The sequence below is a fragment of the Pygoscelis adeliae genome, unplaced genomic scaffold, assembly GCF_000699105.1.
Source record: "Pygoscelis adeliae isolate BGI_AS28 unplaced genomic scaffold, ASM69910v1 Scaffold71, whole genome shotgun sequence".
NCBI classification, from domain to species: Eukaryota; Metazoa; Chordata; class Aves; order Sphenisciformes; family Spheniscidae; genus Pygoscelis; species Pygoscelis adeliae.
In genome coordinates, this window is record NW_008824356.1 from 974,965 (window position 1) to 996,241 (window position 21,277).

The 21,277-nt window shown below is 37.4% G+C and overlaps 1 protein-coding gene across 1 annotated transcript in view; it reads left to right on the forward strand.

Moving 5' to 3' along the window:
- The window catches only part of NUBPL (nucleotide binding protein-like), an 88,342-nt gene that overhangs the window by 47,056 nt on the left and 20,009 nt on the right, over positions 1 to 21,277 (forward strand). Inside the window, exons 5-6 of the mRNA XM_009319361.1 lie at positions 6,977 to 7,070; positions 19,780 to 19,865. Coding sequence (XP_009317636.1) covers positions 6,977 to 7,070; positions 19,780 to 19,865 — 180 coding nt within the window. The remainder of the gene's footprint in view (positions 1 to 6,976; positions 7,071 to 19,779; positions 19,866 to 21,277) is intronic.

The window sequence follows — 21,277 nt, forward strand, 5'->3', positions numbered from 1 at the left end:
AGGGAAAATCTGAATCAGACAGCATATATAAATTGTATGAGCTTAAATTGGGTCCTGATAATACTGCCTTAAAAATGTGTTGTTGACTTTCGATTTGATAGCTCAACAATGCTGATGCCTTTGTGTATTAGTAGGGAGAGCTCAAAGAGAATTTATAGTTTAGATGACGTGCTTAACGTAGCTGCATCAACCTGGTGATTAGTTTAATTAGATGATGTGATGCTAGCCCACTTCTGATTTGTTTACATTTATATTACTTTACTTTTGTGATTAATTTTATTGCTAAAAGGCATAAGAATAGAAACTTGCCTAGTTCCATATTTATTTTCCAGTCATCATTATTCAGCAGCTGAACCACAGACAGTTCTATATCGTAGAACAGGAAGAAAAAGATCATACATTTCTGAAGAAAAGTTTCTGCAAATTATGTAGTGCAGACTGTTTGTGGGTCAAGGGTAGCAGATCAACGATCAACCTCAAGACAGACTACATAATAAAAGTTTGCTTCTCAAAGTGTCATCTTTTAGAGAACAAGTGCTTTGGGTCCCTGAGAAATGGGAATCTCGGCTCACAAAGGCTCTTTGTAGTAACAACTCAAACCTAGTGGAAGAGTCTTTTATATGTGGTAGTGCTGATACAGTCTCCAGCAGGTGTGCTGGGGATGCACAAAAATATTCCTTTTCAGTCATCCCCAGAGACTGTCCCGGACTCTTGCAGCCGTGCCAGGCTGTCCCACAGCTGTGTGCCGTCTTCCGTTCAGGCTGACACGGCGTTGACTGGGCTTTCTGAAATTTAGCAGGAGCCCGGTGTTGAGTGCCTTCCCTCAGTCTCCTGGAACACCCCATAGAGAATAACCTCTTTATTGTCATCTTCTGGGAGTTTTTTAGTTTTGTAGGTTATATAGGTGAAGGTAACAGAAACTTCAGGCTACTGCATTTGCCTTCATTTCTTAACATTATTAAAAGCCATCATGGAAGAGGAGGCCAGTTTCTCTTTTGGTGGTTGAATTGAACAGGACTCTGGCTTCCTTCTTAGGCACTTATTTCTAAAAGTTACTCTAAGTCTATGTGGAAAAAGAATAAGAGAATTTCCGTCTCTTTATGGAAATCTTTGGAGCAAACTGTTCTTACGCTTCACCTCAATTTCTCTCTGAACTTGGCAGAACAGGCTGCTCAGAAATACCTTAGAGGGAATTTGAACCGTTGCAGTGCATCTGTTTTTCATGGTGTTAGATTACAAGTCTTTGAGATTGGTTAAGCATCAGAGGACAAGTCAAAGGGGCAATCTTCTTTTTCAGAAGTGTCGAGTTGTTTTAAGCACTATGGAATATCCTGCTATGGCATAAGTAGTTATTTCACTACCAGAGAGAAGGTTTCCATAGGGACTAAAAATCTTCTGGTTTATATCTGGGGAATTTCCCCTTTCTTTATCAAATATTTCTGAGTATTAATAAAAGTATTTTTTTATTAAAATGCCATGTTCCATTATACTATTCCTAAATTACCTGTTTTCTTACATCCATCATGAAACTACTTATTTGTTCCCAACATCTGCATATGTTTAAGCAGAATCTTTAATTTTTCAAGGAAATCTTTTTAAATATTTGCTTTATCTTGCACTAACAGATGGGAATGTATACATATTCAGTTAACAACATAATTTCTTACCTTTATTTTGTTTAGCTGTTTGCCTGTATTAACTCATCTATATATACAACAAAGTAGTTAGGAGGAAGGGGGATAAGGCAGGAATAGACCTTAAGCTGCCTGCAGTGTAGCTCTTAATACTTTTCTGATATTGGTGTTCGAAGCCTGGCTGGCTGCTGCCAAGTCTGCACCTGCAGTGCTGCTTGATTGAAACTCTGCACGTATTCCTCTTAATAAGAACAAATAAATAATATCTTCTGTTATTTACCAAACACCAGGATTACTTCAAAACCACAAGAGTAGCAATCCCTCTTCAGTGCTACTATTCTGTCATTTCTGCCTCATGCACAGAGGATGCTCAGGCTTCATTCCTCAGCAGAAATGCCATCTATATCTCGGTGCTCTAGCTCGGGTTTAACTTGCTGTTTGGAACCCTTACTCAAAATGCATATCTGGTATTTTGATTATGAATTGTCACATAAACAGAGTGATTGATTAAAGTAATTTACATAGAAGCATTCGTGGTGTTTCTGAGCAAGGGAAAATACACAGAAGCACATGGGTCTTAATTACATTGCTTAACAATAAATGTCAAGTTAAACCTTTTTTAAAAAAGATGAATGCTATACTTAAGGAAAGTGCAATTACATTTCTGTGGTTTGAAATGTTTTACACACTGTATATATTAGAGGGGCAAAGATATTAAGACCTCTGTACATGCAAAGGTGCTGACAGATTTCAGATGCTACGAGGCAGGCTTTTGTAACCGCTGTCCACTTATTGCTTGCAAAGGGAACTTGTTTAATGTAATGTGCTGTTAATCTGAGCTCATTTACTTGTATGCAACTGCATTTGCATACAGACACACTTATCAGAACTGATTGAGAACATGAGGACTAGTGGTCCTGATTTGGTAAATTGTTGCATATAAACAGGATTTGCATTCAAATTAGTGTTTTATATCACAGCCTGATTATACATCCCATTTTAATAATGTTGAATGAATGGCAATACTAGATTTCAGAAAGCCACTCCTGATTATATATTCCAATTCAAAATTTAATTAAAAATGTCTCTCCTCCCTTTTTTTCTCCTTTGCTGAAATTTAGTAACAGACCTGGAATTTCTTTTCCCATTGAATAACATGTACGCTTCTATAACAAATCATTATACCTTCCAAATTACAGTCAATAATTGGTTTAATAAAAGGCTGTCATTCTGCTTGTGTATTCCTGTGGGAGGGTAATGGAGGAGCAACTGAACTCCACAGTGTTCATCATCTACTTGCAGAATAGAAGAGAATAAGAAGTCTACAGAGAGTAATGAGATGAGGTGCGGAGTTCCCCAACCTAAGTCTGAGCAAGTCCGTATGTCCAGCGGACACTGTTCACTACTGGGCAAAAACACTAGCTCAATTCTTTTCAGCAATTATAGCTATGTCATTGTGGTGCAGCTCTCCATTCTCACCCTGAATTACAAATAAAAAAGAAGAGAATAAAATTGTGAGGATAACTATTTGACTACATCCAAACTCCAAAATTAAAACCAAGGTTAGTTTTAATGAGGAGCAGTTTTCCAAACTAGTTTACCATTTGACTTCCACCAGTTCGGCACCACAGCAGTGGCATAACTCAGAGAGGTGTGTGGAGGGTAGTTCTCACTTATATTCAAGACTTGTGCACATAGACACCTTCACTGTTGCCTTTTCTGAACTGGTGTAACAAAAGCCTGTCTTCCGTCCTACTCTGCACAGCAGCAACACACCCTCTCCACTGCTGCTGGGATGGTGCAGCTTCTCCATTTTTCTGTGCTCAGATTTATAAGTATTATAATGGAGCACAATTCATTTGATAAAGACAGCTCATTTCTTTTTTTGCAATCCATGAATTTGAAGAAAATACATGAAATAAGATGGTTTCAGTGCCATAAATTAAGTAAAGCGTTATAATCTAATTGCACTATGTGTTAACATTTTTCCTGTTGCCTAGCAGTGAGATTTACCTTGAGATTCACCATGTGCTTAAGATTCCATTATTAACTTCTGTTTTCAGAGGTCTATAACTTCAATAAAAATCATTACTTATAGGACAATCCAGAAAGTGCATGTTGAAAGTTCTTTTTGTTGTTATGGGGTCGCTTACTAAGGAAGTTTGAGGCAGAAAGCTCTGGTGCCCTCTGATTTCTGTACCCCTTCTCCCATTCTACTTGCCTGGTAAATTTGGGAAGTAACTTCTTGAACAACAATTGTTTTGTGTGTTTTTGAAGCAGTAAGATCTTTATAAAAGTGTTCTTTTACTCTAAAGGTTCTACATGGAGATGTTTTTACCAAGGCAGCTACCTCTGCTTAGAAGAGCAGCAACTGCTTTGTGCTTCCCCACAAAACTGGATGCCTAGGAAAGGGTTTGAGCACTGGTCTTCTCCATTAGCATTCCACATAGTAGTGGAATAACTCTGGATGTTTATTTTGGGGAACTGTAATGCTTGCTAGGTAGGAGGATCACATGGAGCTTGATGAAGGAGACTAGCGCTTGAAGAGGTTGGAGGAGCAGAACCTCTGGTAAGAGTGAAAAGGAAAGCTATAGGACAGGCCCAGAAAGTCACCTTGTTCCACAGGAGCAGCTAGCTTAAAGTTAGGGCCAGCAAGTATATGCAAAACCAGACAGCTTTTAGCTATGGGGAAAAACCCAGTGTATTTATTTTTTATTCCAGTTACCTCTGGTAAGGGTGGGGTTTGGATTGTCTTGCACTACTCCATGAGGTAGTGGTGTACCTCAAAGGACTTGAAGTTGAGCTCGTGGAGAAAAGGGCTGAGAACTACTCAATATTCAAGTTTTTTCAAGAACCAAGTGTTTTTGGCAGACAAAGTGATTGGAAACTGTGTCAGAATGATAGTAGAGCTGTGCCACTCATAGATATGTTTCAGGGCTGCATCTTGCTGCAAGGCAGAAAGCAAAAACCCAGTTTATTCATAGTTTCTGTAGAAGTATTTAAAGAAGGAAAATATGATTACTGGACTCGTAAATTTGGACTTAAAAAAAGATGCCAGGATCAGCCTTTATGAAGACATGGGGGAGGGGGAAAAAGGTATTTTGAGTTAATCCTTTTTAAAAAAATAAACCCCTCTATACCTTAGCGTTTCAAAATGGTTGTGATTATTATGAAAGATTTCATTTTGCATATTGAGATTTATGCACTTAACTATTTATAAGAGGATATATGTGTTTAGTTGTGAATCTTTAAGGAACTTGAGTTCACTCATGTTGTAAACTACTGCTATTTTTTAACATCTATGTAATTTCAATTTGTCACCTTTAGAATGGTTAATTTTTAATTAAGAAACAGAAATTTAAAGTTTATGCCTTCAAGTGAGCGAAGTAATTTTCACTGGAAAAGGAGGCATTCATCAGCACTGGCATTTATCTTGCTTTATAACTAAGCAAGATTAGTTAAGAAAAACAGAGTAAGAAACAGATTTCTTTAGATAAACTGGCTTCTCTACCCCATGCTTATGTTTTAGTATGTATATTCTTGCACATATATGTAATTTTTCTTTGGGGTTATGTAGTCTCAATATGATTATGAATGCTAATTACTTTTAGAAATCCGCTAGTTATATGTCATTCTTGTTGACAAAATATAGATTTTATAAAATAATACAGGTATTGTAGGTTAATATTAAATGTGGAAAAGTGCAGTGTTTGCTGTGGTTAACATAAGTAGCATTTCCTGTTTAGCTAGACTGTCCTAGGCACCATTTAGTGCTCCTGCAACCTTTGTATAGAAAATGAGGAAAGGGAGGTGTGCCCGAGAGTCCCTAATTTAGATGTTTAAAGTTAGAATTTGCAACTAACCTTCCCCATTCCCCTTCTCCCATAAGTGCTCCGAAATCTTCCATCTTCATCAGCCTGCCTTGAAAAATTCCATTTCTCACTGGAGTGCTACATTGGGTTAGCGGTCTGGATTTCACATCGCTTGTGCTTCCCCAGATCATCATCATCAGTACAAGAACTGAATGAAAATGCATGAGTGTTCCCCTGACAGGGTCTAACACTCCAGGACAATAACTGGGGGACTGGCAAAATATCAGTTGTTTTTGCTGTTAAAATGACTCCGAGGGAATGTGTAAAATAAAAGAGAATGTAAAATCCTATTCTTGTTTGGTATTTTCCTGTATTAAAGCAGCTCATAGACTGTTACCTTATATCCGTTGTATGAATCAGAAACATACCATATAATTGCATTATGTCTGTGTGGAGAGAAAAAAGAGGGGGAGACATTTGTGAGTCTTTATTTTTTTAACATGGCTATGACTTCTAAAGCTTCTGTACTGCAGAGGCAAAAGACCTTATATCATTACTGCTGGCTGGTAAGAGTGCACTGGTACTAACCTGTGCCATGTCAGAATCGAATCGAGGATCTGCCGAAGCTTGGTTAAACCATTGGGCAGTGTTTAGGCGAAGTACAGCTTGGCTTTACATTATATAGAGTAGACCTAGGGCCATTTCTGTTCTCATGAAGAGACCGTGCATTGCAGTATGCAGTGCTCTCGAGGGGGTGATTTGGCTCTCCTGGAAATCTGTCCTGGTAAAGAACGTAAATAATCACAGCATTCTCACATTTGAGCCTAATAGGTATTAATAGTCACTCTCATTTGATGCTTAGCAACCAGTAAACTTTTTTTATTGTGTGATGTTGTATGTACATTGAAAGTCTGTGTAATTATACCTGGTGATTTAACAAAGCCTTTTTTTTTTTTTTCCCCCCTCCCAACAGCTCTTTTTCCTAGAAAAAGTTCAGTACCAATAGCTCTCCATGTACAAATAACTTCGCAACAACAAACCAGAAAAAAATTACTAGAGATTTATATGTAGTTTCAAAGAAGTGATAAGAAGCAAGCAAAATTGGCTTTAAATTAACGGAAACAATTCCTAAACAGCATTTGTTGCACAAACCCCAGAATTTTAGCCTGAATTTTACCTAACATTTGCTTCTAAGCTGTGATTAAGCAGCTGCAAAGTAAAAGTCTTAAATTAAGTTGTTGCTACCTTTTTGGGGGGAAAGAATTCAATAAGGATTATTCTCATGAAGTTAATAATAAAGTTATGGTCATAGTTGTGAGTGATCAGCAAAGATTGTATCTCTTAGGAAAAAAAAAAAGTCTTGATCCTGTACTGAAAGCATGACTAAAAGGGCATCTCATATCATTCTTTTGAGGTGTCCTTGGTTCACTTGTTTTACGTTGTGTTTTATTGCAGTTCTTGTTTCCTATAAAGTGCCTTAAATAAAAACACTTCAAACCTCCAACATACATTTTTATTGTCATCTTCTAGGTTGACTGGGGTCGACTGGACTATTTAGTAATTGACATGCCACCTGGGACTGGAGATGTACAGCTGTCAGTCTCACAGAATATTCCGATTGCAGGTGCGTGTATTGCTTGACTGTTTCAGAGATTTGAAGTTAGTTAAGTCTGGTAGCTTCAGAAAAATCTTATTTTAAAATGCCGGTCAAAAATTCTGTTAATTGTCTTTCTAACACACTAAGAAACTGTTCTGTCAGTAGTGTGGTGGTGAAAAATCCTATCAGTGATGTTTAACATGTTAGCATTGTGATTGTATTACTTTCTTTTAAGCTAAGTTTTGAAAAGATTGAGAAGTCAAGTATAGTAGTACTCTGCAAGGAAAGGCAGTCATGCCAAAAGCTGGTAAGGTTAGTAGTAGAAAATGTTTTCTTTGTCTGTACCTACTGCATAGTAAAGTTAACACAATAAAATAGTTTGTCTTCATGATTGCTTTTTAATTAGAAGCTGACAATGCTGTTAATGTACAACATTTATTCAGATAAACTATGCAGCACTGTAATACACTAATGCATTCTTTTTCCTCTCATGTTACGAATTTGACTCTTTGTAGGGGATTTACACTTTGACAAATCAATCTTGAGATATACAGGCTGCCCTCTAACGTCATTGGTTTCAGCAGAAGTTAGAAATGCTGTCTCCGAAAGGATGCTGAGCCTCTTGTGAGATCTGATAGACTGTAATGGTTTGACATACTTCCACAGAAGCAGTTGTCAATAGCCAATATAATCAATGTTAGGAACTCAGTGGTAAAAGAGACAAAGCAATGATTATGGTTCCAGGAATAAATTAATAATTGCTGCAGCTCTTCACCAGGAGGGGTAGTGCACTTTGGTGGCAGTAATGCAGTGAAGGGAAGCCACTAAATATGCAATTTGCAGAACTATTTTCACTTGCATGTCGAACTCTTACCAGGCTGCCTGATAAGTTTAACAAATAAAGAATTGTATATCTCTAAAAGCTCATAGGATAGGACAGGATAAAAGAGTTAGCTACAGGTATAGGTAGAAAGATTGGTGTGTGTTATAGACATGCCTGCATATAAAAGCACTAGAGCTAATGGATTTTGGGACATACACCTTGGTTTCACAGCAAAACCATCACCACTGTTACAGCACAGTGAAGTCTACAGGAATGAAAGGAGCCCTTTCACAGTCAGGTAGCAGCTTGTATATTTTCCTTAACACAGTCATGTCTCAGCTGCAATTCGTACATGATAACCACAGTTACCCATACACCTACAAGGCAAAATTTTTGACAGTAGTTAAATTTAGCGTTAAGGCTGTGTGGTATCTCATAATCTTCCATGCTGTCAACTTTAGAAAAACTTAAATCTTTTGTCATATAAAACTCAAATGTTAGAGAACATGCTAACTCAGCTGTAACGCTATTACCCCCAAATTGTTAATAACCATGGGAAGTTCCCTCTGCTGTATGTGATTGTGTTGAGTGGTGGAAGGGAGCAAATCAACAGAGTCATGATGAAGGATTTAATGACTTTTTCCCATAAGAAGTAGCAGAGGAGGCTTCTAGTGCCTTAGCTTATCTGTGACCTGGAACATATGATGAAAAGCAAACCGTGATTCATACCTATTTTCTTAAATACAGTGCTTAGTAGGTTGTATGTGTGAGTAGCAAAGCAGGAGGGACTTTTATTCCCTGGGTTTTTAAGCAATGAGGTGAAACATGACAGTGGTACGGAAGTTTTTGGTAAGGTAGAATTTCACATTAAATCTTGTATGTAAGGGCAGTAAAATTATGAAATTAAAGAGGTGTGGCTTTATCTTAATGGATTATGTTTTTTTTTTTTAAAGTATGGTGGGTACAGATAATTGCTGTTCACTACAGTGCACCTAATGTCCTAATTTAACATAGAAAAGGTCATTAGACTCTTGATCTTCAAGAGATTTTTGTATGCCCTTTTCTCACAGAATTCTATACTGTCTTCAGAAGTGTGAGTGGTTGTGGTGTTGGTGCACTGGGTCCTCTGGGACAGAGAGGTGATGGGGGAAAGTACTTTAATCCTGTATTTCTTCTAAGTTTTGCTGAGGTCTGTTTGTGGAAGGTCACAAGATCTTTCTAACTGATACAGCACATCAGTAAATGGAAACCTTAATTTAGTTTTTTTCATAATACTTACATCGTCTTGGAATGTCATAGATGTTAACAAAAGCAAAACACGTTATAAAAAAAAAGTTGGATTTTCTTGCTAAGGACAGCAATGTCTTCATTCTTGTGTGGATGTAACAAAGTGAAGAATTGAAAGTAAATAATTTTTATTCAGTATTTTAATTAGTTTTCCATATGAGAAACCTGTGGTTCTCATACCTGTTGAATCAGGTTTTGAGGCAAGTCAAAGTAGACAAGATGTTGATTTAAAAAAAGAAAAGGAAAACAGGTTCAAAACAACAAGCAGTGCAGATTTTCTTGATACGCCATAAAAAGGGATAAATTCTTACCCATGTCTGTCTTTAAACTCTTCACTATGGCCTTCTGGCTTTTTTTTTTTTTGTACAAGTATGGGCTCTTACAAATTCCTAACTGAAGACAACATTTTGATTTGAATTCTGAAATGGCTTCACATTGTTACCACAGTTGCTCAGTTCAGCTTAGTACTTCATCAGCCCTAACTTCATAGAATTAGGAGTGATAGCATCACTTTACATTTGTCTTTCCCATTAGTTGGTTTTGTTAGGCATGTTGAGGTCAACTCTTGCAGTTTAAAAAAATGTGTATTGTGCTTTTAATGAAGACAAGCACAGCAGACAAGGAGTGATAAGATTTGCAATTCCTCGTGTTCTTGCTGGCTCAATGAATTTTAGTGATTTATAAAGAATTTCCTCTGTTGTGTATTGTGGATATTTTTCATTCTCATTGGAAGGGCTTCTTTGTGTATTGCAGCTTGAACTGCGCTTTCTTCTTTTACTCTTGTTACTTGGTTTCTGTCTATTTGACAGTCCAGAGCCTTGTTTAGCATGCTTTTATTTTCTTCAACCTTGTTCCTTTCAAGAGTACGGAAGATAGTGTTACAGATCTTGATGATGATGTCTTTGGAGCAGTCTACAGAATTCTGCTGTTTTTGTGGGCTCCATCTTCATTTGCAATTCACGTTTCTATGCTGTGTGTTCTCTTTTATTTTTTTACAGAAAGTATTTGGTATTGTGCCATTCTCTTCCCTCCCCAGTTTTCTTGTTCTTTCTTCATCCTTTGAGGATACCTTGGACAGTCATGGTATTAGTGGCATAATTTCTCTCTTTTTCTGAAGAGACAGCATATATATCTTAGTTACGTACATTTGCAAGTGCATTATCTAGTTTGCATGAAAGTTGTACTTTGATTTGCATGCATGCGTATGTGAGATACAGTATTTGCATTACAGTTTCTTCATTATTTATCTGTGGCTTCCTAGGGGTGGACAGTGTAGAAAATTTTTATTCTGTCTCAATAAATTTACAGAATCTGCACACATATTTTTGCCAGCCACTTACAGATTTTTCTGTGTGAGAAAGAGCACTGGTAAAGGTGTTTTGGGGTGGGTTTGCCCAGGTGGGGCATGAGAAACTGTAGCACTGCAACATCTGACAATCAGAGAGGGACTCATAGGATGTGTGAAATAGTATTGGTTTTTAATTTTAGAAGACTTTTTGTCCTGCATCATAGGTACCATAATTATCTTGAGTCAAAAAGAGATTGGAGCAATACCTAATGGGTAAAAGCAACACAACAAAATATGTCATGTAATTCTGGTTGTCACTAAAGAGAATATCAGCCTCACACAACTTCAGTTGGAGTGACAGTTTTGTGTGGGTACTTTTCCTTCTTTAAAAGAAGATAAAAAAGGAAACTACCGTGACTTTCGGTTTTTATTTTATTATTCTTAGTCACCTTACAAGGAGATGCATCTTATTTAGCATATTATTCTTCAATCATCCGTAACTTTTCTCATGTCGCAGTCATTCTCAACAAACTAGTAGATGAGAAACGATATGATAGTTTGAAAATGTGATACATATTACTGTTCTACCACCACGTCTTCCTTCAGATGCAAGTCTGCTTTCCAAATAGAAATCCAGGGTCAGTCTGGAGAAGAGGGCTTTGTTTATGGTCCATTGTTACTTAATTTGTATTTAGTTCTACTTCTTTACTTGTGCTTTGTTCTTCTGTTTCATCTTTTGCATGAGATGTCCGGAAGTGGGTTCTTTATCATGTATTGAACATGCATGCTTGGGAAAGTTTGAAGTGTCCTTACATGTTTTCCAGCCTTTAAAACATAGGGGGTTTCAGATGACACTATGATGTTGGATATTAAGATATAGCATAAACTAATGATATTATGAAGAGCGAGGCTTGTGATTCCTTCGCGTTACCTAGTTGCTAAATTGAGAAATCTAAGTGTGTGTATCTGATTATTAGATAAAGGAGCCATAAATCAAATCAATAAGTAATATCAGAGATGGAGGATGAGCCTCCCTAAACACTGGGAGAGAAGTTTATCATTCTCTCCCTTTAGAGTGCGAAGGCTGCGTGGGCAGCAGCAAGGGCATCTCTGTTCGAGAGGCAGTTCGAGGGCCCTCCTGGCACAAGTGTTTCTTCCTCATGGAGAAGCTCCATTGTGGGGGCTGACCATTAAATAAATTAGGCTGGCTACTGCCCTTTCTTTATTAATGTTAAAGTGAAGTCTACATTAGTGAAGTGTGACAGCTTGACAGCTCTAGAGACTGATGCTCTGTCTCAGTTGACAGAACCGACTCCAGGTCAATACTGGAATTGTTTCATTTGCTAAACTTTGTCATATCACTCTTTTCTTTGGATATCGAGATGCCATGGCAGTGAAAGCCATTAGAAATATACACCTGTCCAGTGGGAAGCAGACTGAGACAACCAAATAATTTCACATCTTACTGAACAATCTTTTAATAATTGCAGTAGTGAGCACTGGACTGAACTGTGTTTATGCAGGAGACCTAAAGATAAAAGGCTTTGTGTTTTATTTCAGTGCTTTTAATTTTCCCGCCTTTTGGAAGTAACTTTTTTTTTTCCACACAAAGCATGTATTATTATAATCTTATTATTATAAGCTCTAAAAAGGCTGTTAATAAGAATCAGAAAAGACAATTAGTCAACATAAGCGAAGTGAAAGCAATGTGAATGCTATTTTATGTTTTTCTCAAGTTCTATAAAAGCAGAAGCATTGCCATTGCTAGTCATACAGGGAATGACTTTCATCACCTTTTGGATTTAAAATCAACATAGTACAGAGTTCTTACCATCTTTTTATTGCCTTATCCTATAATGGTGTAATTTTTCCTAATGATTGCATCTTTCAGCAATATGTAGATCTTAATTATCTTCTGAATGCCTTTTGCAGATAAGGCTGAAATATTTACCAAAGGAGTTTTTGTTACTTCAAATATGAATTTTCAAAGAATTGTAATAATAAGGTTTCTTTTGATGGTAGTGTTTTGATGGATAGGTTTAAAAAAATAAAAAGCATATTTCTGTCTTTATTGATTAAGCGTTAAAAGTCTTATTTGTATTCAAATATGTACATTGAAGAGGAGAGAGTAGAGGGGTGCCACCAACTTGAAGACACTTGGCATTTTTAAGTTCTGAATGAAATGTGACACACCAAACTGGTGAACCACACGATTTACTCATATTTATGCCAGTTTCACGCAGGCCAGGCTGTAGCCTTGTACCCAACTGTCTTATAGCAGTGTGTGGGACTTAGGAGAAGCAGGTCCTGCCTCAGCATACAATAACATACAAGAACAGGAAGTTCCAGATGACGAGTAGACTGTCTGTTCAGAAATGGGCATTAAAAACAGCAAAAAAGAGACTTTCAAATCAGATTTTTAAAAAGAAATGTCCTGGTTTTGGCTGGGACAGAGTTAATTTTCTTCCTAGTAGCTGGTATGCTGTGTTTTGGATTTAGTATGAGAATAATGTTGATAACACACCGATGTTTTAGTTGTTGCTGAGCAGTGTTTACACTGATGAAGGACTTCTCAGCTTCTCATGCCCTGCCAGTGAGAAGCTGGGAGGGGGCACAGCCAGGACAGCTGACCCAAACTGGCCAAAGGGATATTCCATACCATGTGACGTCATGCTCAGTATATAAACTGGGGAGAGTTGGCCGGGGGGGGTGGTGACCGCTGCTCAGGAACTGGCTGGGCATTGGTCGGTGGGTGATGAGCAATTGCATCGTGCATCACTTGCTTTGTATATTCTTTTATCATTATTACTATTATTATTGTTATTGTTATTATTTTCCCTTCCTTTTCTGTCCTATTAAACTGTCTTTATCTCAACCCAAGAATTTTACTTTTTCTCTCCCCGATTCTCTCCCCCATCCCACTGGTGTCAGGGGGGAGTGAATGAACAGCTGAGTGGTGTTCAGCTGCCTGCTGGGTTAAATCACAGCAGAAAACACTGTTGATGTTTTAAAAAATTATGCATGAATTAGCGTGAAAAAGAATTGTGATTTATGAGATAAAGGTGTCTTTTTAAATTAACGAAAATTGCTAGCTGAGTAGGTATGGTGCTGTCCTCTTGTCTTTTCTGAAGAGAAATGATCAAAAAACCCCCAATGCTGCAGTACAAGTTGTGTGTAGCATACAGTTTAAGATTAGAGGTGTATCTGTATTCTGTCATTGCTCTTTGTGTAAGTGTCTGTTTGCCCCTTGTTGAATATCTCTTACTTTGATGCAAATCACAGTTGCAAGGCATCTGATCTTCTTTCCTTTTAGTTTAACAATAATATACAATGTTTTTCTCCATTTCTGAGCTTGCTTTCTTCTTTTATGGAGGAGGTACATCATTAGTTTCTACAGTAAATTTTTGAAGGTATTTTATGGAAGCCATCTGGGTAATAGTAAATTTTACTTGATCTATTTTTGAATGGCAAATATTTTTAATGTCAGATTTTTATGTAGTTTTACTTTTTCTTTTGTGCTGTATTTTGATATTCTAAATAACTGCAGGAAAGGCAAGGCACATAGGTTTAGGATAGATTGAAAAACAAAAAAAACTTAGTCACACCAGTGGGGATTTTAAAATAGTTCTTTGTATTCATCCAAATATAATTTGTATGCTGAAATAGTTTGCTTCTGTTGTCAGAAAAAATGTAGTTGACAAATGCAAATTATCATCAGGGTTATCTTAGCTATGGACACTCCTGATACTTCATTATGAAGTGCCAGACCCAGTAGACTCTGTAAACTTAATTTAGAGACCAAAATACAGTATGAGTTTACACATTAATGCCTCACATTCTTTCAATATAAATTTAAATTTAACTCTTGGCTCATGGCGATTGATGTAACACGTTTCCTGTCCAAGCTGAAGTGGTAGTATATTCAGTGCAAGTTCTTTTAAATTTTATCATTCCTGAAAAATAGTTTCCAGGTATTGGGGAAAAAAGCTATGAAGTATGGAGGCTTTGAAAACTGAGGTTCTCTGAGGTCTGGCAACAGTGGCTAAGTGTATGTTAAGTACTACATTAGCTGCAATTGCCTCGGTGTTTTTAGACCAATTATTCTGAGTGGGAAGAATAAACGAGCATAGTGTTCAGCTGACAATTGCAAAAGATGAGGGAAATCCATATGAATATAATGGTACTGCATTCTCTCCTCTAGCTGTTTCTTCTGAAAAAAATAAATGTTTAAATCTGCCCCTTACCACCCCCACCTCTGGGGAAAAAAGTGAAAAACAAAATGGTTTTTGGAGGTGATTGAAGTAGTCTCGGTGTTGTCTTTTTTGTGGAGTAGAATCACTCTTTTTACCTAGTTCTCCTCTTTGGATTAGGACCTCTCATTAAAAAAACCAAACATACTCATTTGTCTGAAGAGACTATTTGGACTTTGCTCTTGCCTAGTACCACGCTCATTATGATCTGGACATGATTGGCATATGCCCTTGAAAGCAGGAGGTGGAGTGGAGTAGAGCAGAAAAATGCTAATTCAGATAGCTAAGGAAAAGTGGAAAGTGGCAGAGTGTCTGTGAGGGAGTAGCTTTTTATTTTATGCCTATACTTTGCAAATAATGCTTGTTCACAGATGTTATTACAAAAGTTTTCAGTGTTTTCACTTTGCTAAATACATATTGCATTGTAAATTGCGTTAGTGTGACATATGTATTGTTTGCCACGACCAAAACCAAACATTTTAACACAGTGAGAGTTGTCTTTCCACATCTTTCTCCATGCGATCTCGTGTGAAGTGGATGTTATAATACTTACTGATCAGTTAGACGAGGGCAGTTTAACTTCAGGGTGACAGCTTTATCCAGCTTGTGATATTCCTCTGCTCAGTGGCTTCACTGAGAGTTCCTCTTGCCAGGAGGAAGAAGGTTGCTCTAAGATTTATTTTCTCTTTTAATGTGGGCAAGGCGGTAGTGCCCCAGTCTCTAATTACCTGCTAGTTCATGGGCAGAAGAGGATGTGTGGCTGTTGGAAACACATTGTTTGAGCAGTTGTACAAAGACTCTTCCAAGAAGAAGGTAGCAAGCAGGCTGGAGGTGTGACACAGCCAGAATCCAGCCTTTGGGACAGTTCTGAGCTATATTATGAGTCTCAAGTAAGGATCCCTTAAGGGAAAATCACACTGGTGATTCTTTTAAGTTGCTAGTTGTAATGAGATGTCACACACAAAAGCTAAAGGAACTTCTTTATGAGGTTTATCCAAGGAGATGGACTTTTTTTTCATGTTAATGTATCTGTAATCATCGTCAGCTGAAATTCTAGCAAAGAAAGAAGTCTTTGTTCTTGCAAGACCTTGTTCTGCATCTTCAGGTGCAAACCATATCTGTAATTGCAGGCACCTTTTACCTATGAAGTAACAAGAAATTTAACAGAAAGTAAGGAGGACTCTGAAGAGATCCACAGTAGAGGAGATCCAGATTCACCAGGCTATTTATAACTTGAAAGTCTCTCCTAGAAGTTTGAAATTGATGCAGTGGAAAAGGTGGCAAAAGCTACAAAAAGTGAGTGGTGTGGTCAGATCAAGCCATCCACAGCTGCATTGAGGTCTGAATGTGGATCCTTGCAAGAGCGTTCAATGCCTGGCAGTCAGCAGATGGAATTATTAGAAAAATGCAGTATATCTTTCTGTGTCTTTATCCTCCAGAACTCTATTTGTCAGTCTTTCTGGTCAGTTACGCTTCACAGATTTTGGGGTGGCATTATTTGCTAAGTTGTGATACAAGACACAGTCTAATACTTGTGTGTGGAGGGGTCCTTAATCATCTGTCTGGATGAGATGCACGTAGCCTGGTTCTGAAGTCTGCCTTCGAAGACACTGGAGGGAAAAAAGAATATGTTAGAGAGATCCTTTTCATCCTGAGGTAGACCTTCTAAACTGCTGCTTATCAGCTGCTTTTTAGACCTGCCTGTTTTTCGCTTGGGTACAAATTGACTATAGCTAAGGCTTGGAGAGATTCCACCTTATGCCTTGTAACCCAGAGCATCTAATGCGAATGATGCAGTGAATATAGGTGATATTTTCTATACACAGAAATTACAGGCTGTTTCAGCACTTGTAATTTCCTGAACACCAGTCCACCAGAAGGTGTTCTGTGTAGGCACACCTTTCTTTTACTGAGGATTAAGTACCTGGGGTTAAAAAAGAAAGGCAAACATCAGTCTTACAGGCTACTGTTAGTTCTGCCTCTATATATTATGCATGCTAAGGATTAAAAATATAGTTAGCATAGTTTTTACTAATGCAACACGCGTCAGCTTTTTGTCAACTGAAATATGGTGAATTACAAAAATAAATTGAATGCATGAATAAGTAGATATGTCAGTTAAACCTAAATGTGTTCAACTGAGATATCCTTAGTATGCTCAAGGCAGAGAAATTGTTCTTCTGCACACAATTGCAAACATAGAATTTGTAGTATATTTTAATGTGCAATGTGATAGCATTATAGTTTGTGCAACTTCTCTGTTCAATTTGTCAGCGTTAGTTTGCCTCATTCAGACAGAGGCTTGTGTAAACATTGCACGTATTGCTTCAAGAGACATGCTGTGTGCATGAATTCAGTCATATTTCATTACTTTGTTGGTCAAAATAACTCTTTACTGTTTGATATTCCTGTTAACCACGTAGAGCCAAGATAGCAAAGAAAGTGTGGGCTGTGTTCTTTCTTGCTCATCATTTGAATCACTTTCTGAATTAAACACATGCAAACTTATTCAGGGAGGGGAGCACCATGAAAAGTCTCATTTGCCGTATTTGGTTGCTAGTGAAGGAAATAATGCTGCTAATAATTTGAATTCTTGAACTTCAGGTTGGGTTTGCTGGACTAGCAGTTGTACCAAAGAAAAAGAAAAGATACTTATTTTAAAGGGCATTGGTATAATTCAGTAAAAGTTGGCTGTGAATAAATTTTGTCTGTAATTCAGCTGAGTGAAAAGGAAACCCTCAGCAGCAGCTTCGTGAGCATGTTGGCTTTCATTCTGTGGAATAAGCCACGCAAGTTGTCCATGAGCATAATTTTAACTCATGTATTTCAGAAGCCAGAGTTTTTTGTACAGGGAGTTGGTGTCTGCGGCAGCCTAAACTCTGCAATGTGCCATTTGGTCTTTTTGGCATTTTAGCTTTTTCCCTTTGGGTGAGGTTCTCTAGCAACAGAATTTGTTAGTCAAAAATATCTCTCGGATAAGCTGCTTGTGGTTCTAGTGGGTGTTTTCACTGTGCATCGCCTCTGTCCTTCATGCCATGCCAATTACTGGATTCTTAAAAAAATTGATAATGGACCAGAAAACGTAGACTTCAGTTTTGTTGACTGCATATTAGCTTCTACCTGAAGATCCAGGGAATGCTGAGCCAGCATCTTGAGAGAGGAGTGTGAACAAAAGTGTGAAGCAACTAACATGAGTGTATACATATAAGACACAAATTTCCAATTTTGTTTGAAAAGAAAGCAGTAATAAGCGTTTTGTCCAAGTACTGAAAGATCTTTATTTTACAAATAGGCAGAAAACTCGAGGGCATTGAGCCTAAATTACTTGTTTGTGGACTGTGCTTTTAGGGAAGTGTGCATTCATTTTGTGGAATTAGCCCTACGTTTCCATGTCAGCTGTAAAGCGTAACCCTACACTTCAGTGAAACGAGGACTAAGGTGACTTGGATGTAACTGGAAGGCTTCCACCTTATCCTTTGCGATGCCGTCGGAAGCAGGTCGGCTTGGGAAAAACAGCAAATTATTCGGATGCCAGAGTTTTAGTGAACAATAGGGAAATCACGTTTGCTTAGTACATTACATATGCTGTTCAGTTTTTGGACTTGTGTCTAATATTATGTAAGGCAGAGATTGGCAGCTTTTCAGGAGTGAGGTGCCAGATTGTATTTTTCTTTCACAAATTAGAGGTTAAGAATGCTAGTTGAAAACATTCAAACGTGCTGTCAGGCGGTGTTTGGAAACGGCTGGCTGTCACGCCGGCAAGATGCCACCCGGCAGCCGGCGGACGGCGTGGGGCCGTTGTGAGGGGCAGGGCTGCCTGTCCCAGCGCTGCCAGAGACAGGAGTGCTCGCAGGACACCGAGGCTCCCGGCGCTCCGGCCCGTGCCAACGATGCCAGTGTTGTGTGCCTCTGGAAATCTATCCGCCTCTTCCTTTGCCGTGTATGCCAAGGGTTGGGAACTGCAGGCCCAGTAGGAAACTGTGTCCCATGCATCTAAAATTGTCTGGTTTAATTGCTATTAGTGTGAAGTTTGGCATAAATTTCTTGTGCGAGGTTGGCTTAACGTGGCTCAGCAGAGATGCTTTTGTAACAGATACTTTGGAGACTGGATGGTCACTGTGAAACCAGAGCTAAGCAATTGATCAGTAACGTTCTCTTTTACATTGCATTTTTCTAAAATAGGGACGAGCACGAGCAGATTCTTGATGCAAGTTTCGAAGAAACAATATTTGAAACCCCTGAGCATATGCAAAAAGATGTTCTTTGTGAAGTGATGTGGAATATTACAATGTCTATATTGGTTTTGCAGGCTGTATTAATTGAGAAGTAATATAGGGTAGTATAGGATAGTAACCTGTAGGCTTATTTTAGAATCTAACCTTTGACAAAGAGCTCTAGCTGTTTTATATGTTTAATAACTCTTGGGAGTACTAATTATCAGGTAACCTGGAGCCATATCTGAGCAGTGAGCAATACTATACTTTTTTCAAACCTAGCGCAAGCGTGCATGAGTTGGCCTCTTATTTTGTGGTATCATTCATACAAATGCACCGGTGTTGCGTCTAGTGTAACATGTTTCAAGATTGAGCCTGTCAACGCTTGTATTGGAAAGTGGAGCAGGTTCAGAAAGCAACAGTCTGATTACAGGCAGCTGCCTCTTGATTTTAGGACAAGGCTTATTGTTACATCAAAAGCTTTCAAATGTAATTATGGCATGGGACAGTTACTGTGTAGATATTCCTAGAGTACCACCTCTGCAACCTATTAGTGTGTGGACCATGTTGTCTTCTATCCGTGGTCATATGACAGCTAGATCAATTTTCTCATTTAGAAAATATAAATGGTTTCTACATAGAAAAACTTATGATGAAAATATCTAAATTATCACACCATATCATATCTCAGTGATTTTGGTCATTGCTTAATAAAAAAAAAGCATAATTTTCTTCCTTAAATTAAAAAAAAAAAAAAAAAGCATATAAACGTGAAACTTTTTTGAATTCAGTAGCATGTACTAAATAGTCAAAATATTTAATAGTATAATTAATAATACATATTTTAATGGTATTTCATGTTTTCTTTTCCCAGGAGCTGTGATCATCTCCACTCCGCAAGACGTGGCTTTATTGGATGCACACAAAGGAGCTGAAATGTTTAGAAAAGTCCATGTACCTGTAAGCCTCTACATGAAAAATACCAGCAGATTGTTCTTCCAAAATGTAAAAAAATTGCCATATACTGCAATAGGTGAACAAACCATTCAGGAATTACCTGAATTTCAAAAATTCTTCTTTAAAAAAAAAAAAAAAAAAAAGGATTAGAATCCATCTTATATCTATATCAGGTGCTTGCTTTAACAGAAAGGAAAGAATTTTCTCAGGCTGAGGTTATAATAGTACTTGATTTCTTTTAAGTCGGTTTGTTTAATCACTTGGAATGGATCAGACTGCTAAACAGAGTGTCTTACGAAGTAACATGTGCTTTCCAATTGTACTGTCTTACTATATCCTCATTATGTGTCCTCTTCAGCACTGTCTGTGTTGGAGCTTAAAATCTAAATTTCTTGAAATGTGGAAAAATCATATATTGGTACATTTTAAGAAGGAAATTTAAGTTTTTTGGGGAGATATGCATGTACCTAATATTCATTTTGCCATTTGAAGGGCTCCGTGACTGTCACACCAGGTAGAAGGCTGTCTATATCACTTTGTTTTTCATGAGGTTTATAGCTTACATGGTAGCTTGCTTGTTTGGGAAATGCAAAATTTAAAAATATCCACAATATTCATATGGATTGGGAGAAAATATTAAACAGGGTGACATCTTTGACTCGATGTTTTCTATGTGTGCTACAAGTTGCTAAGTAACTGAATGTTACACTCTAGAGTATGTTCATGAAGAGATTCATTTTTCATTTGAAATGTGCAGTTGATGAGAAAATATAAACTGAAATGCTTCCTTATCTTAAACAGTAAAGAAATAAAGCCATTTACTGTACTTGAAAAAAGATGTTTTCTTGCTTACCTGTGTGAAGGTCACTTCTAGTCTTTATTAAGAAAGGAAATTTCTTTCATAGCTAGTGCTTTGTTAATTTTAAAAAATGCAACAGAAACCTTGAAGTGACTGCTTTCCTTTTTTGTTACAGAATAGCTTAACAAAAGAAATACATTGATAAATTCCTTATTGTTAACCATTCCTTAACACATTTGCACCAAAATGGAAGTATAGTGGCATTTATCATTTGCTACTAAAGAAAAACAAATATATAGAACAGAAGAATAACATATGGAATGTTTTGTTTTGATTTTATGTTTGGGGATTGCTAAAATTACGCAAAATTATTTTCTTCAAATAAAATTGTGTTCAAGTTAGTACTTTGCCAAATTTTCCTTTTGATTAATGAGAAATTACCAAGATTTCTTTCTAAGTCTGTTTTGTTCAATGTTCTTTGAAGAGAATGGCCTTTAAGAAAATCATGCATTCTAGGATAGGCTTGGCTGTTATTAATTTGACTAGTGGTAGATAAGATATTAAATATGATCTATTTTGATTCATTGGAATTTTCAGATCTTCCTAAATCAAATGA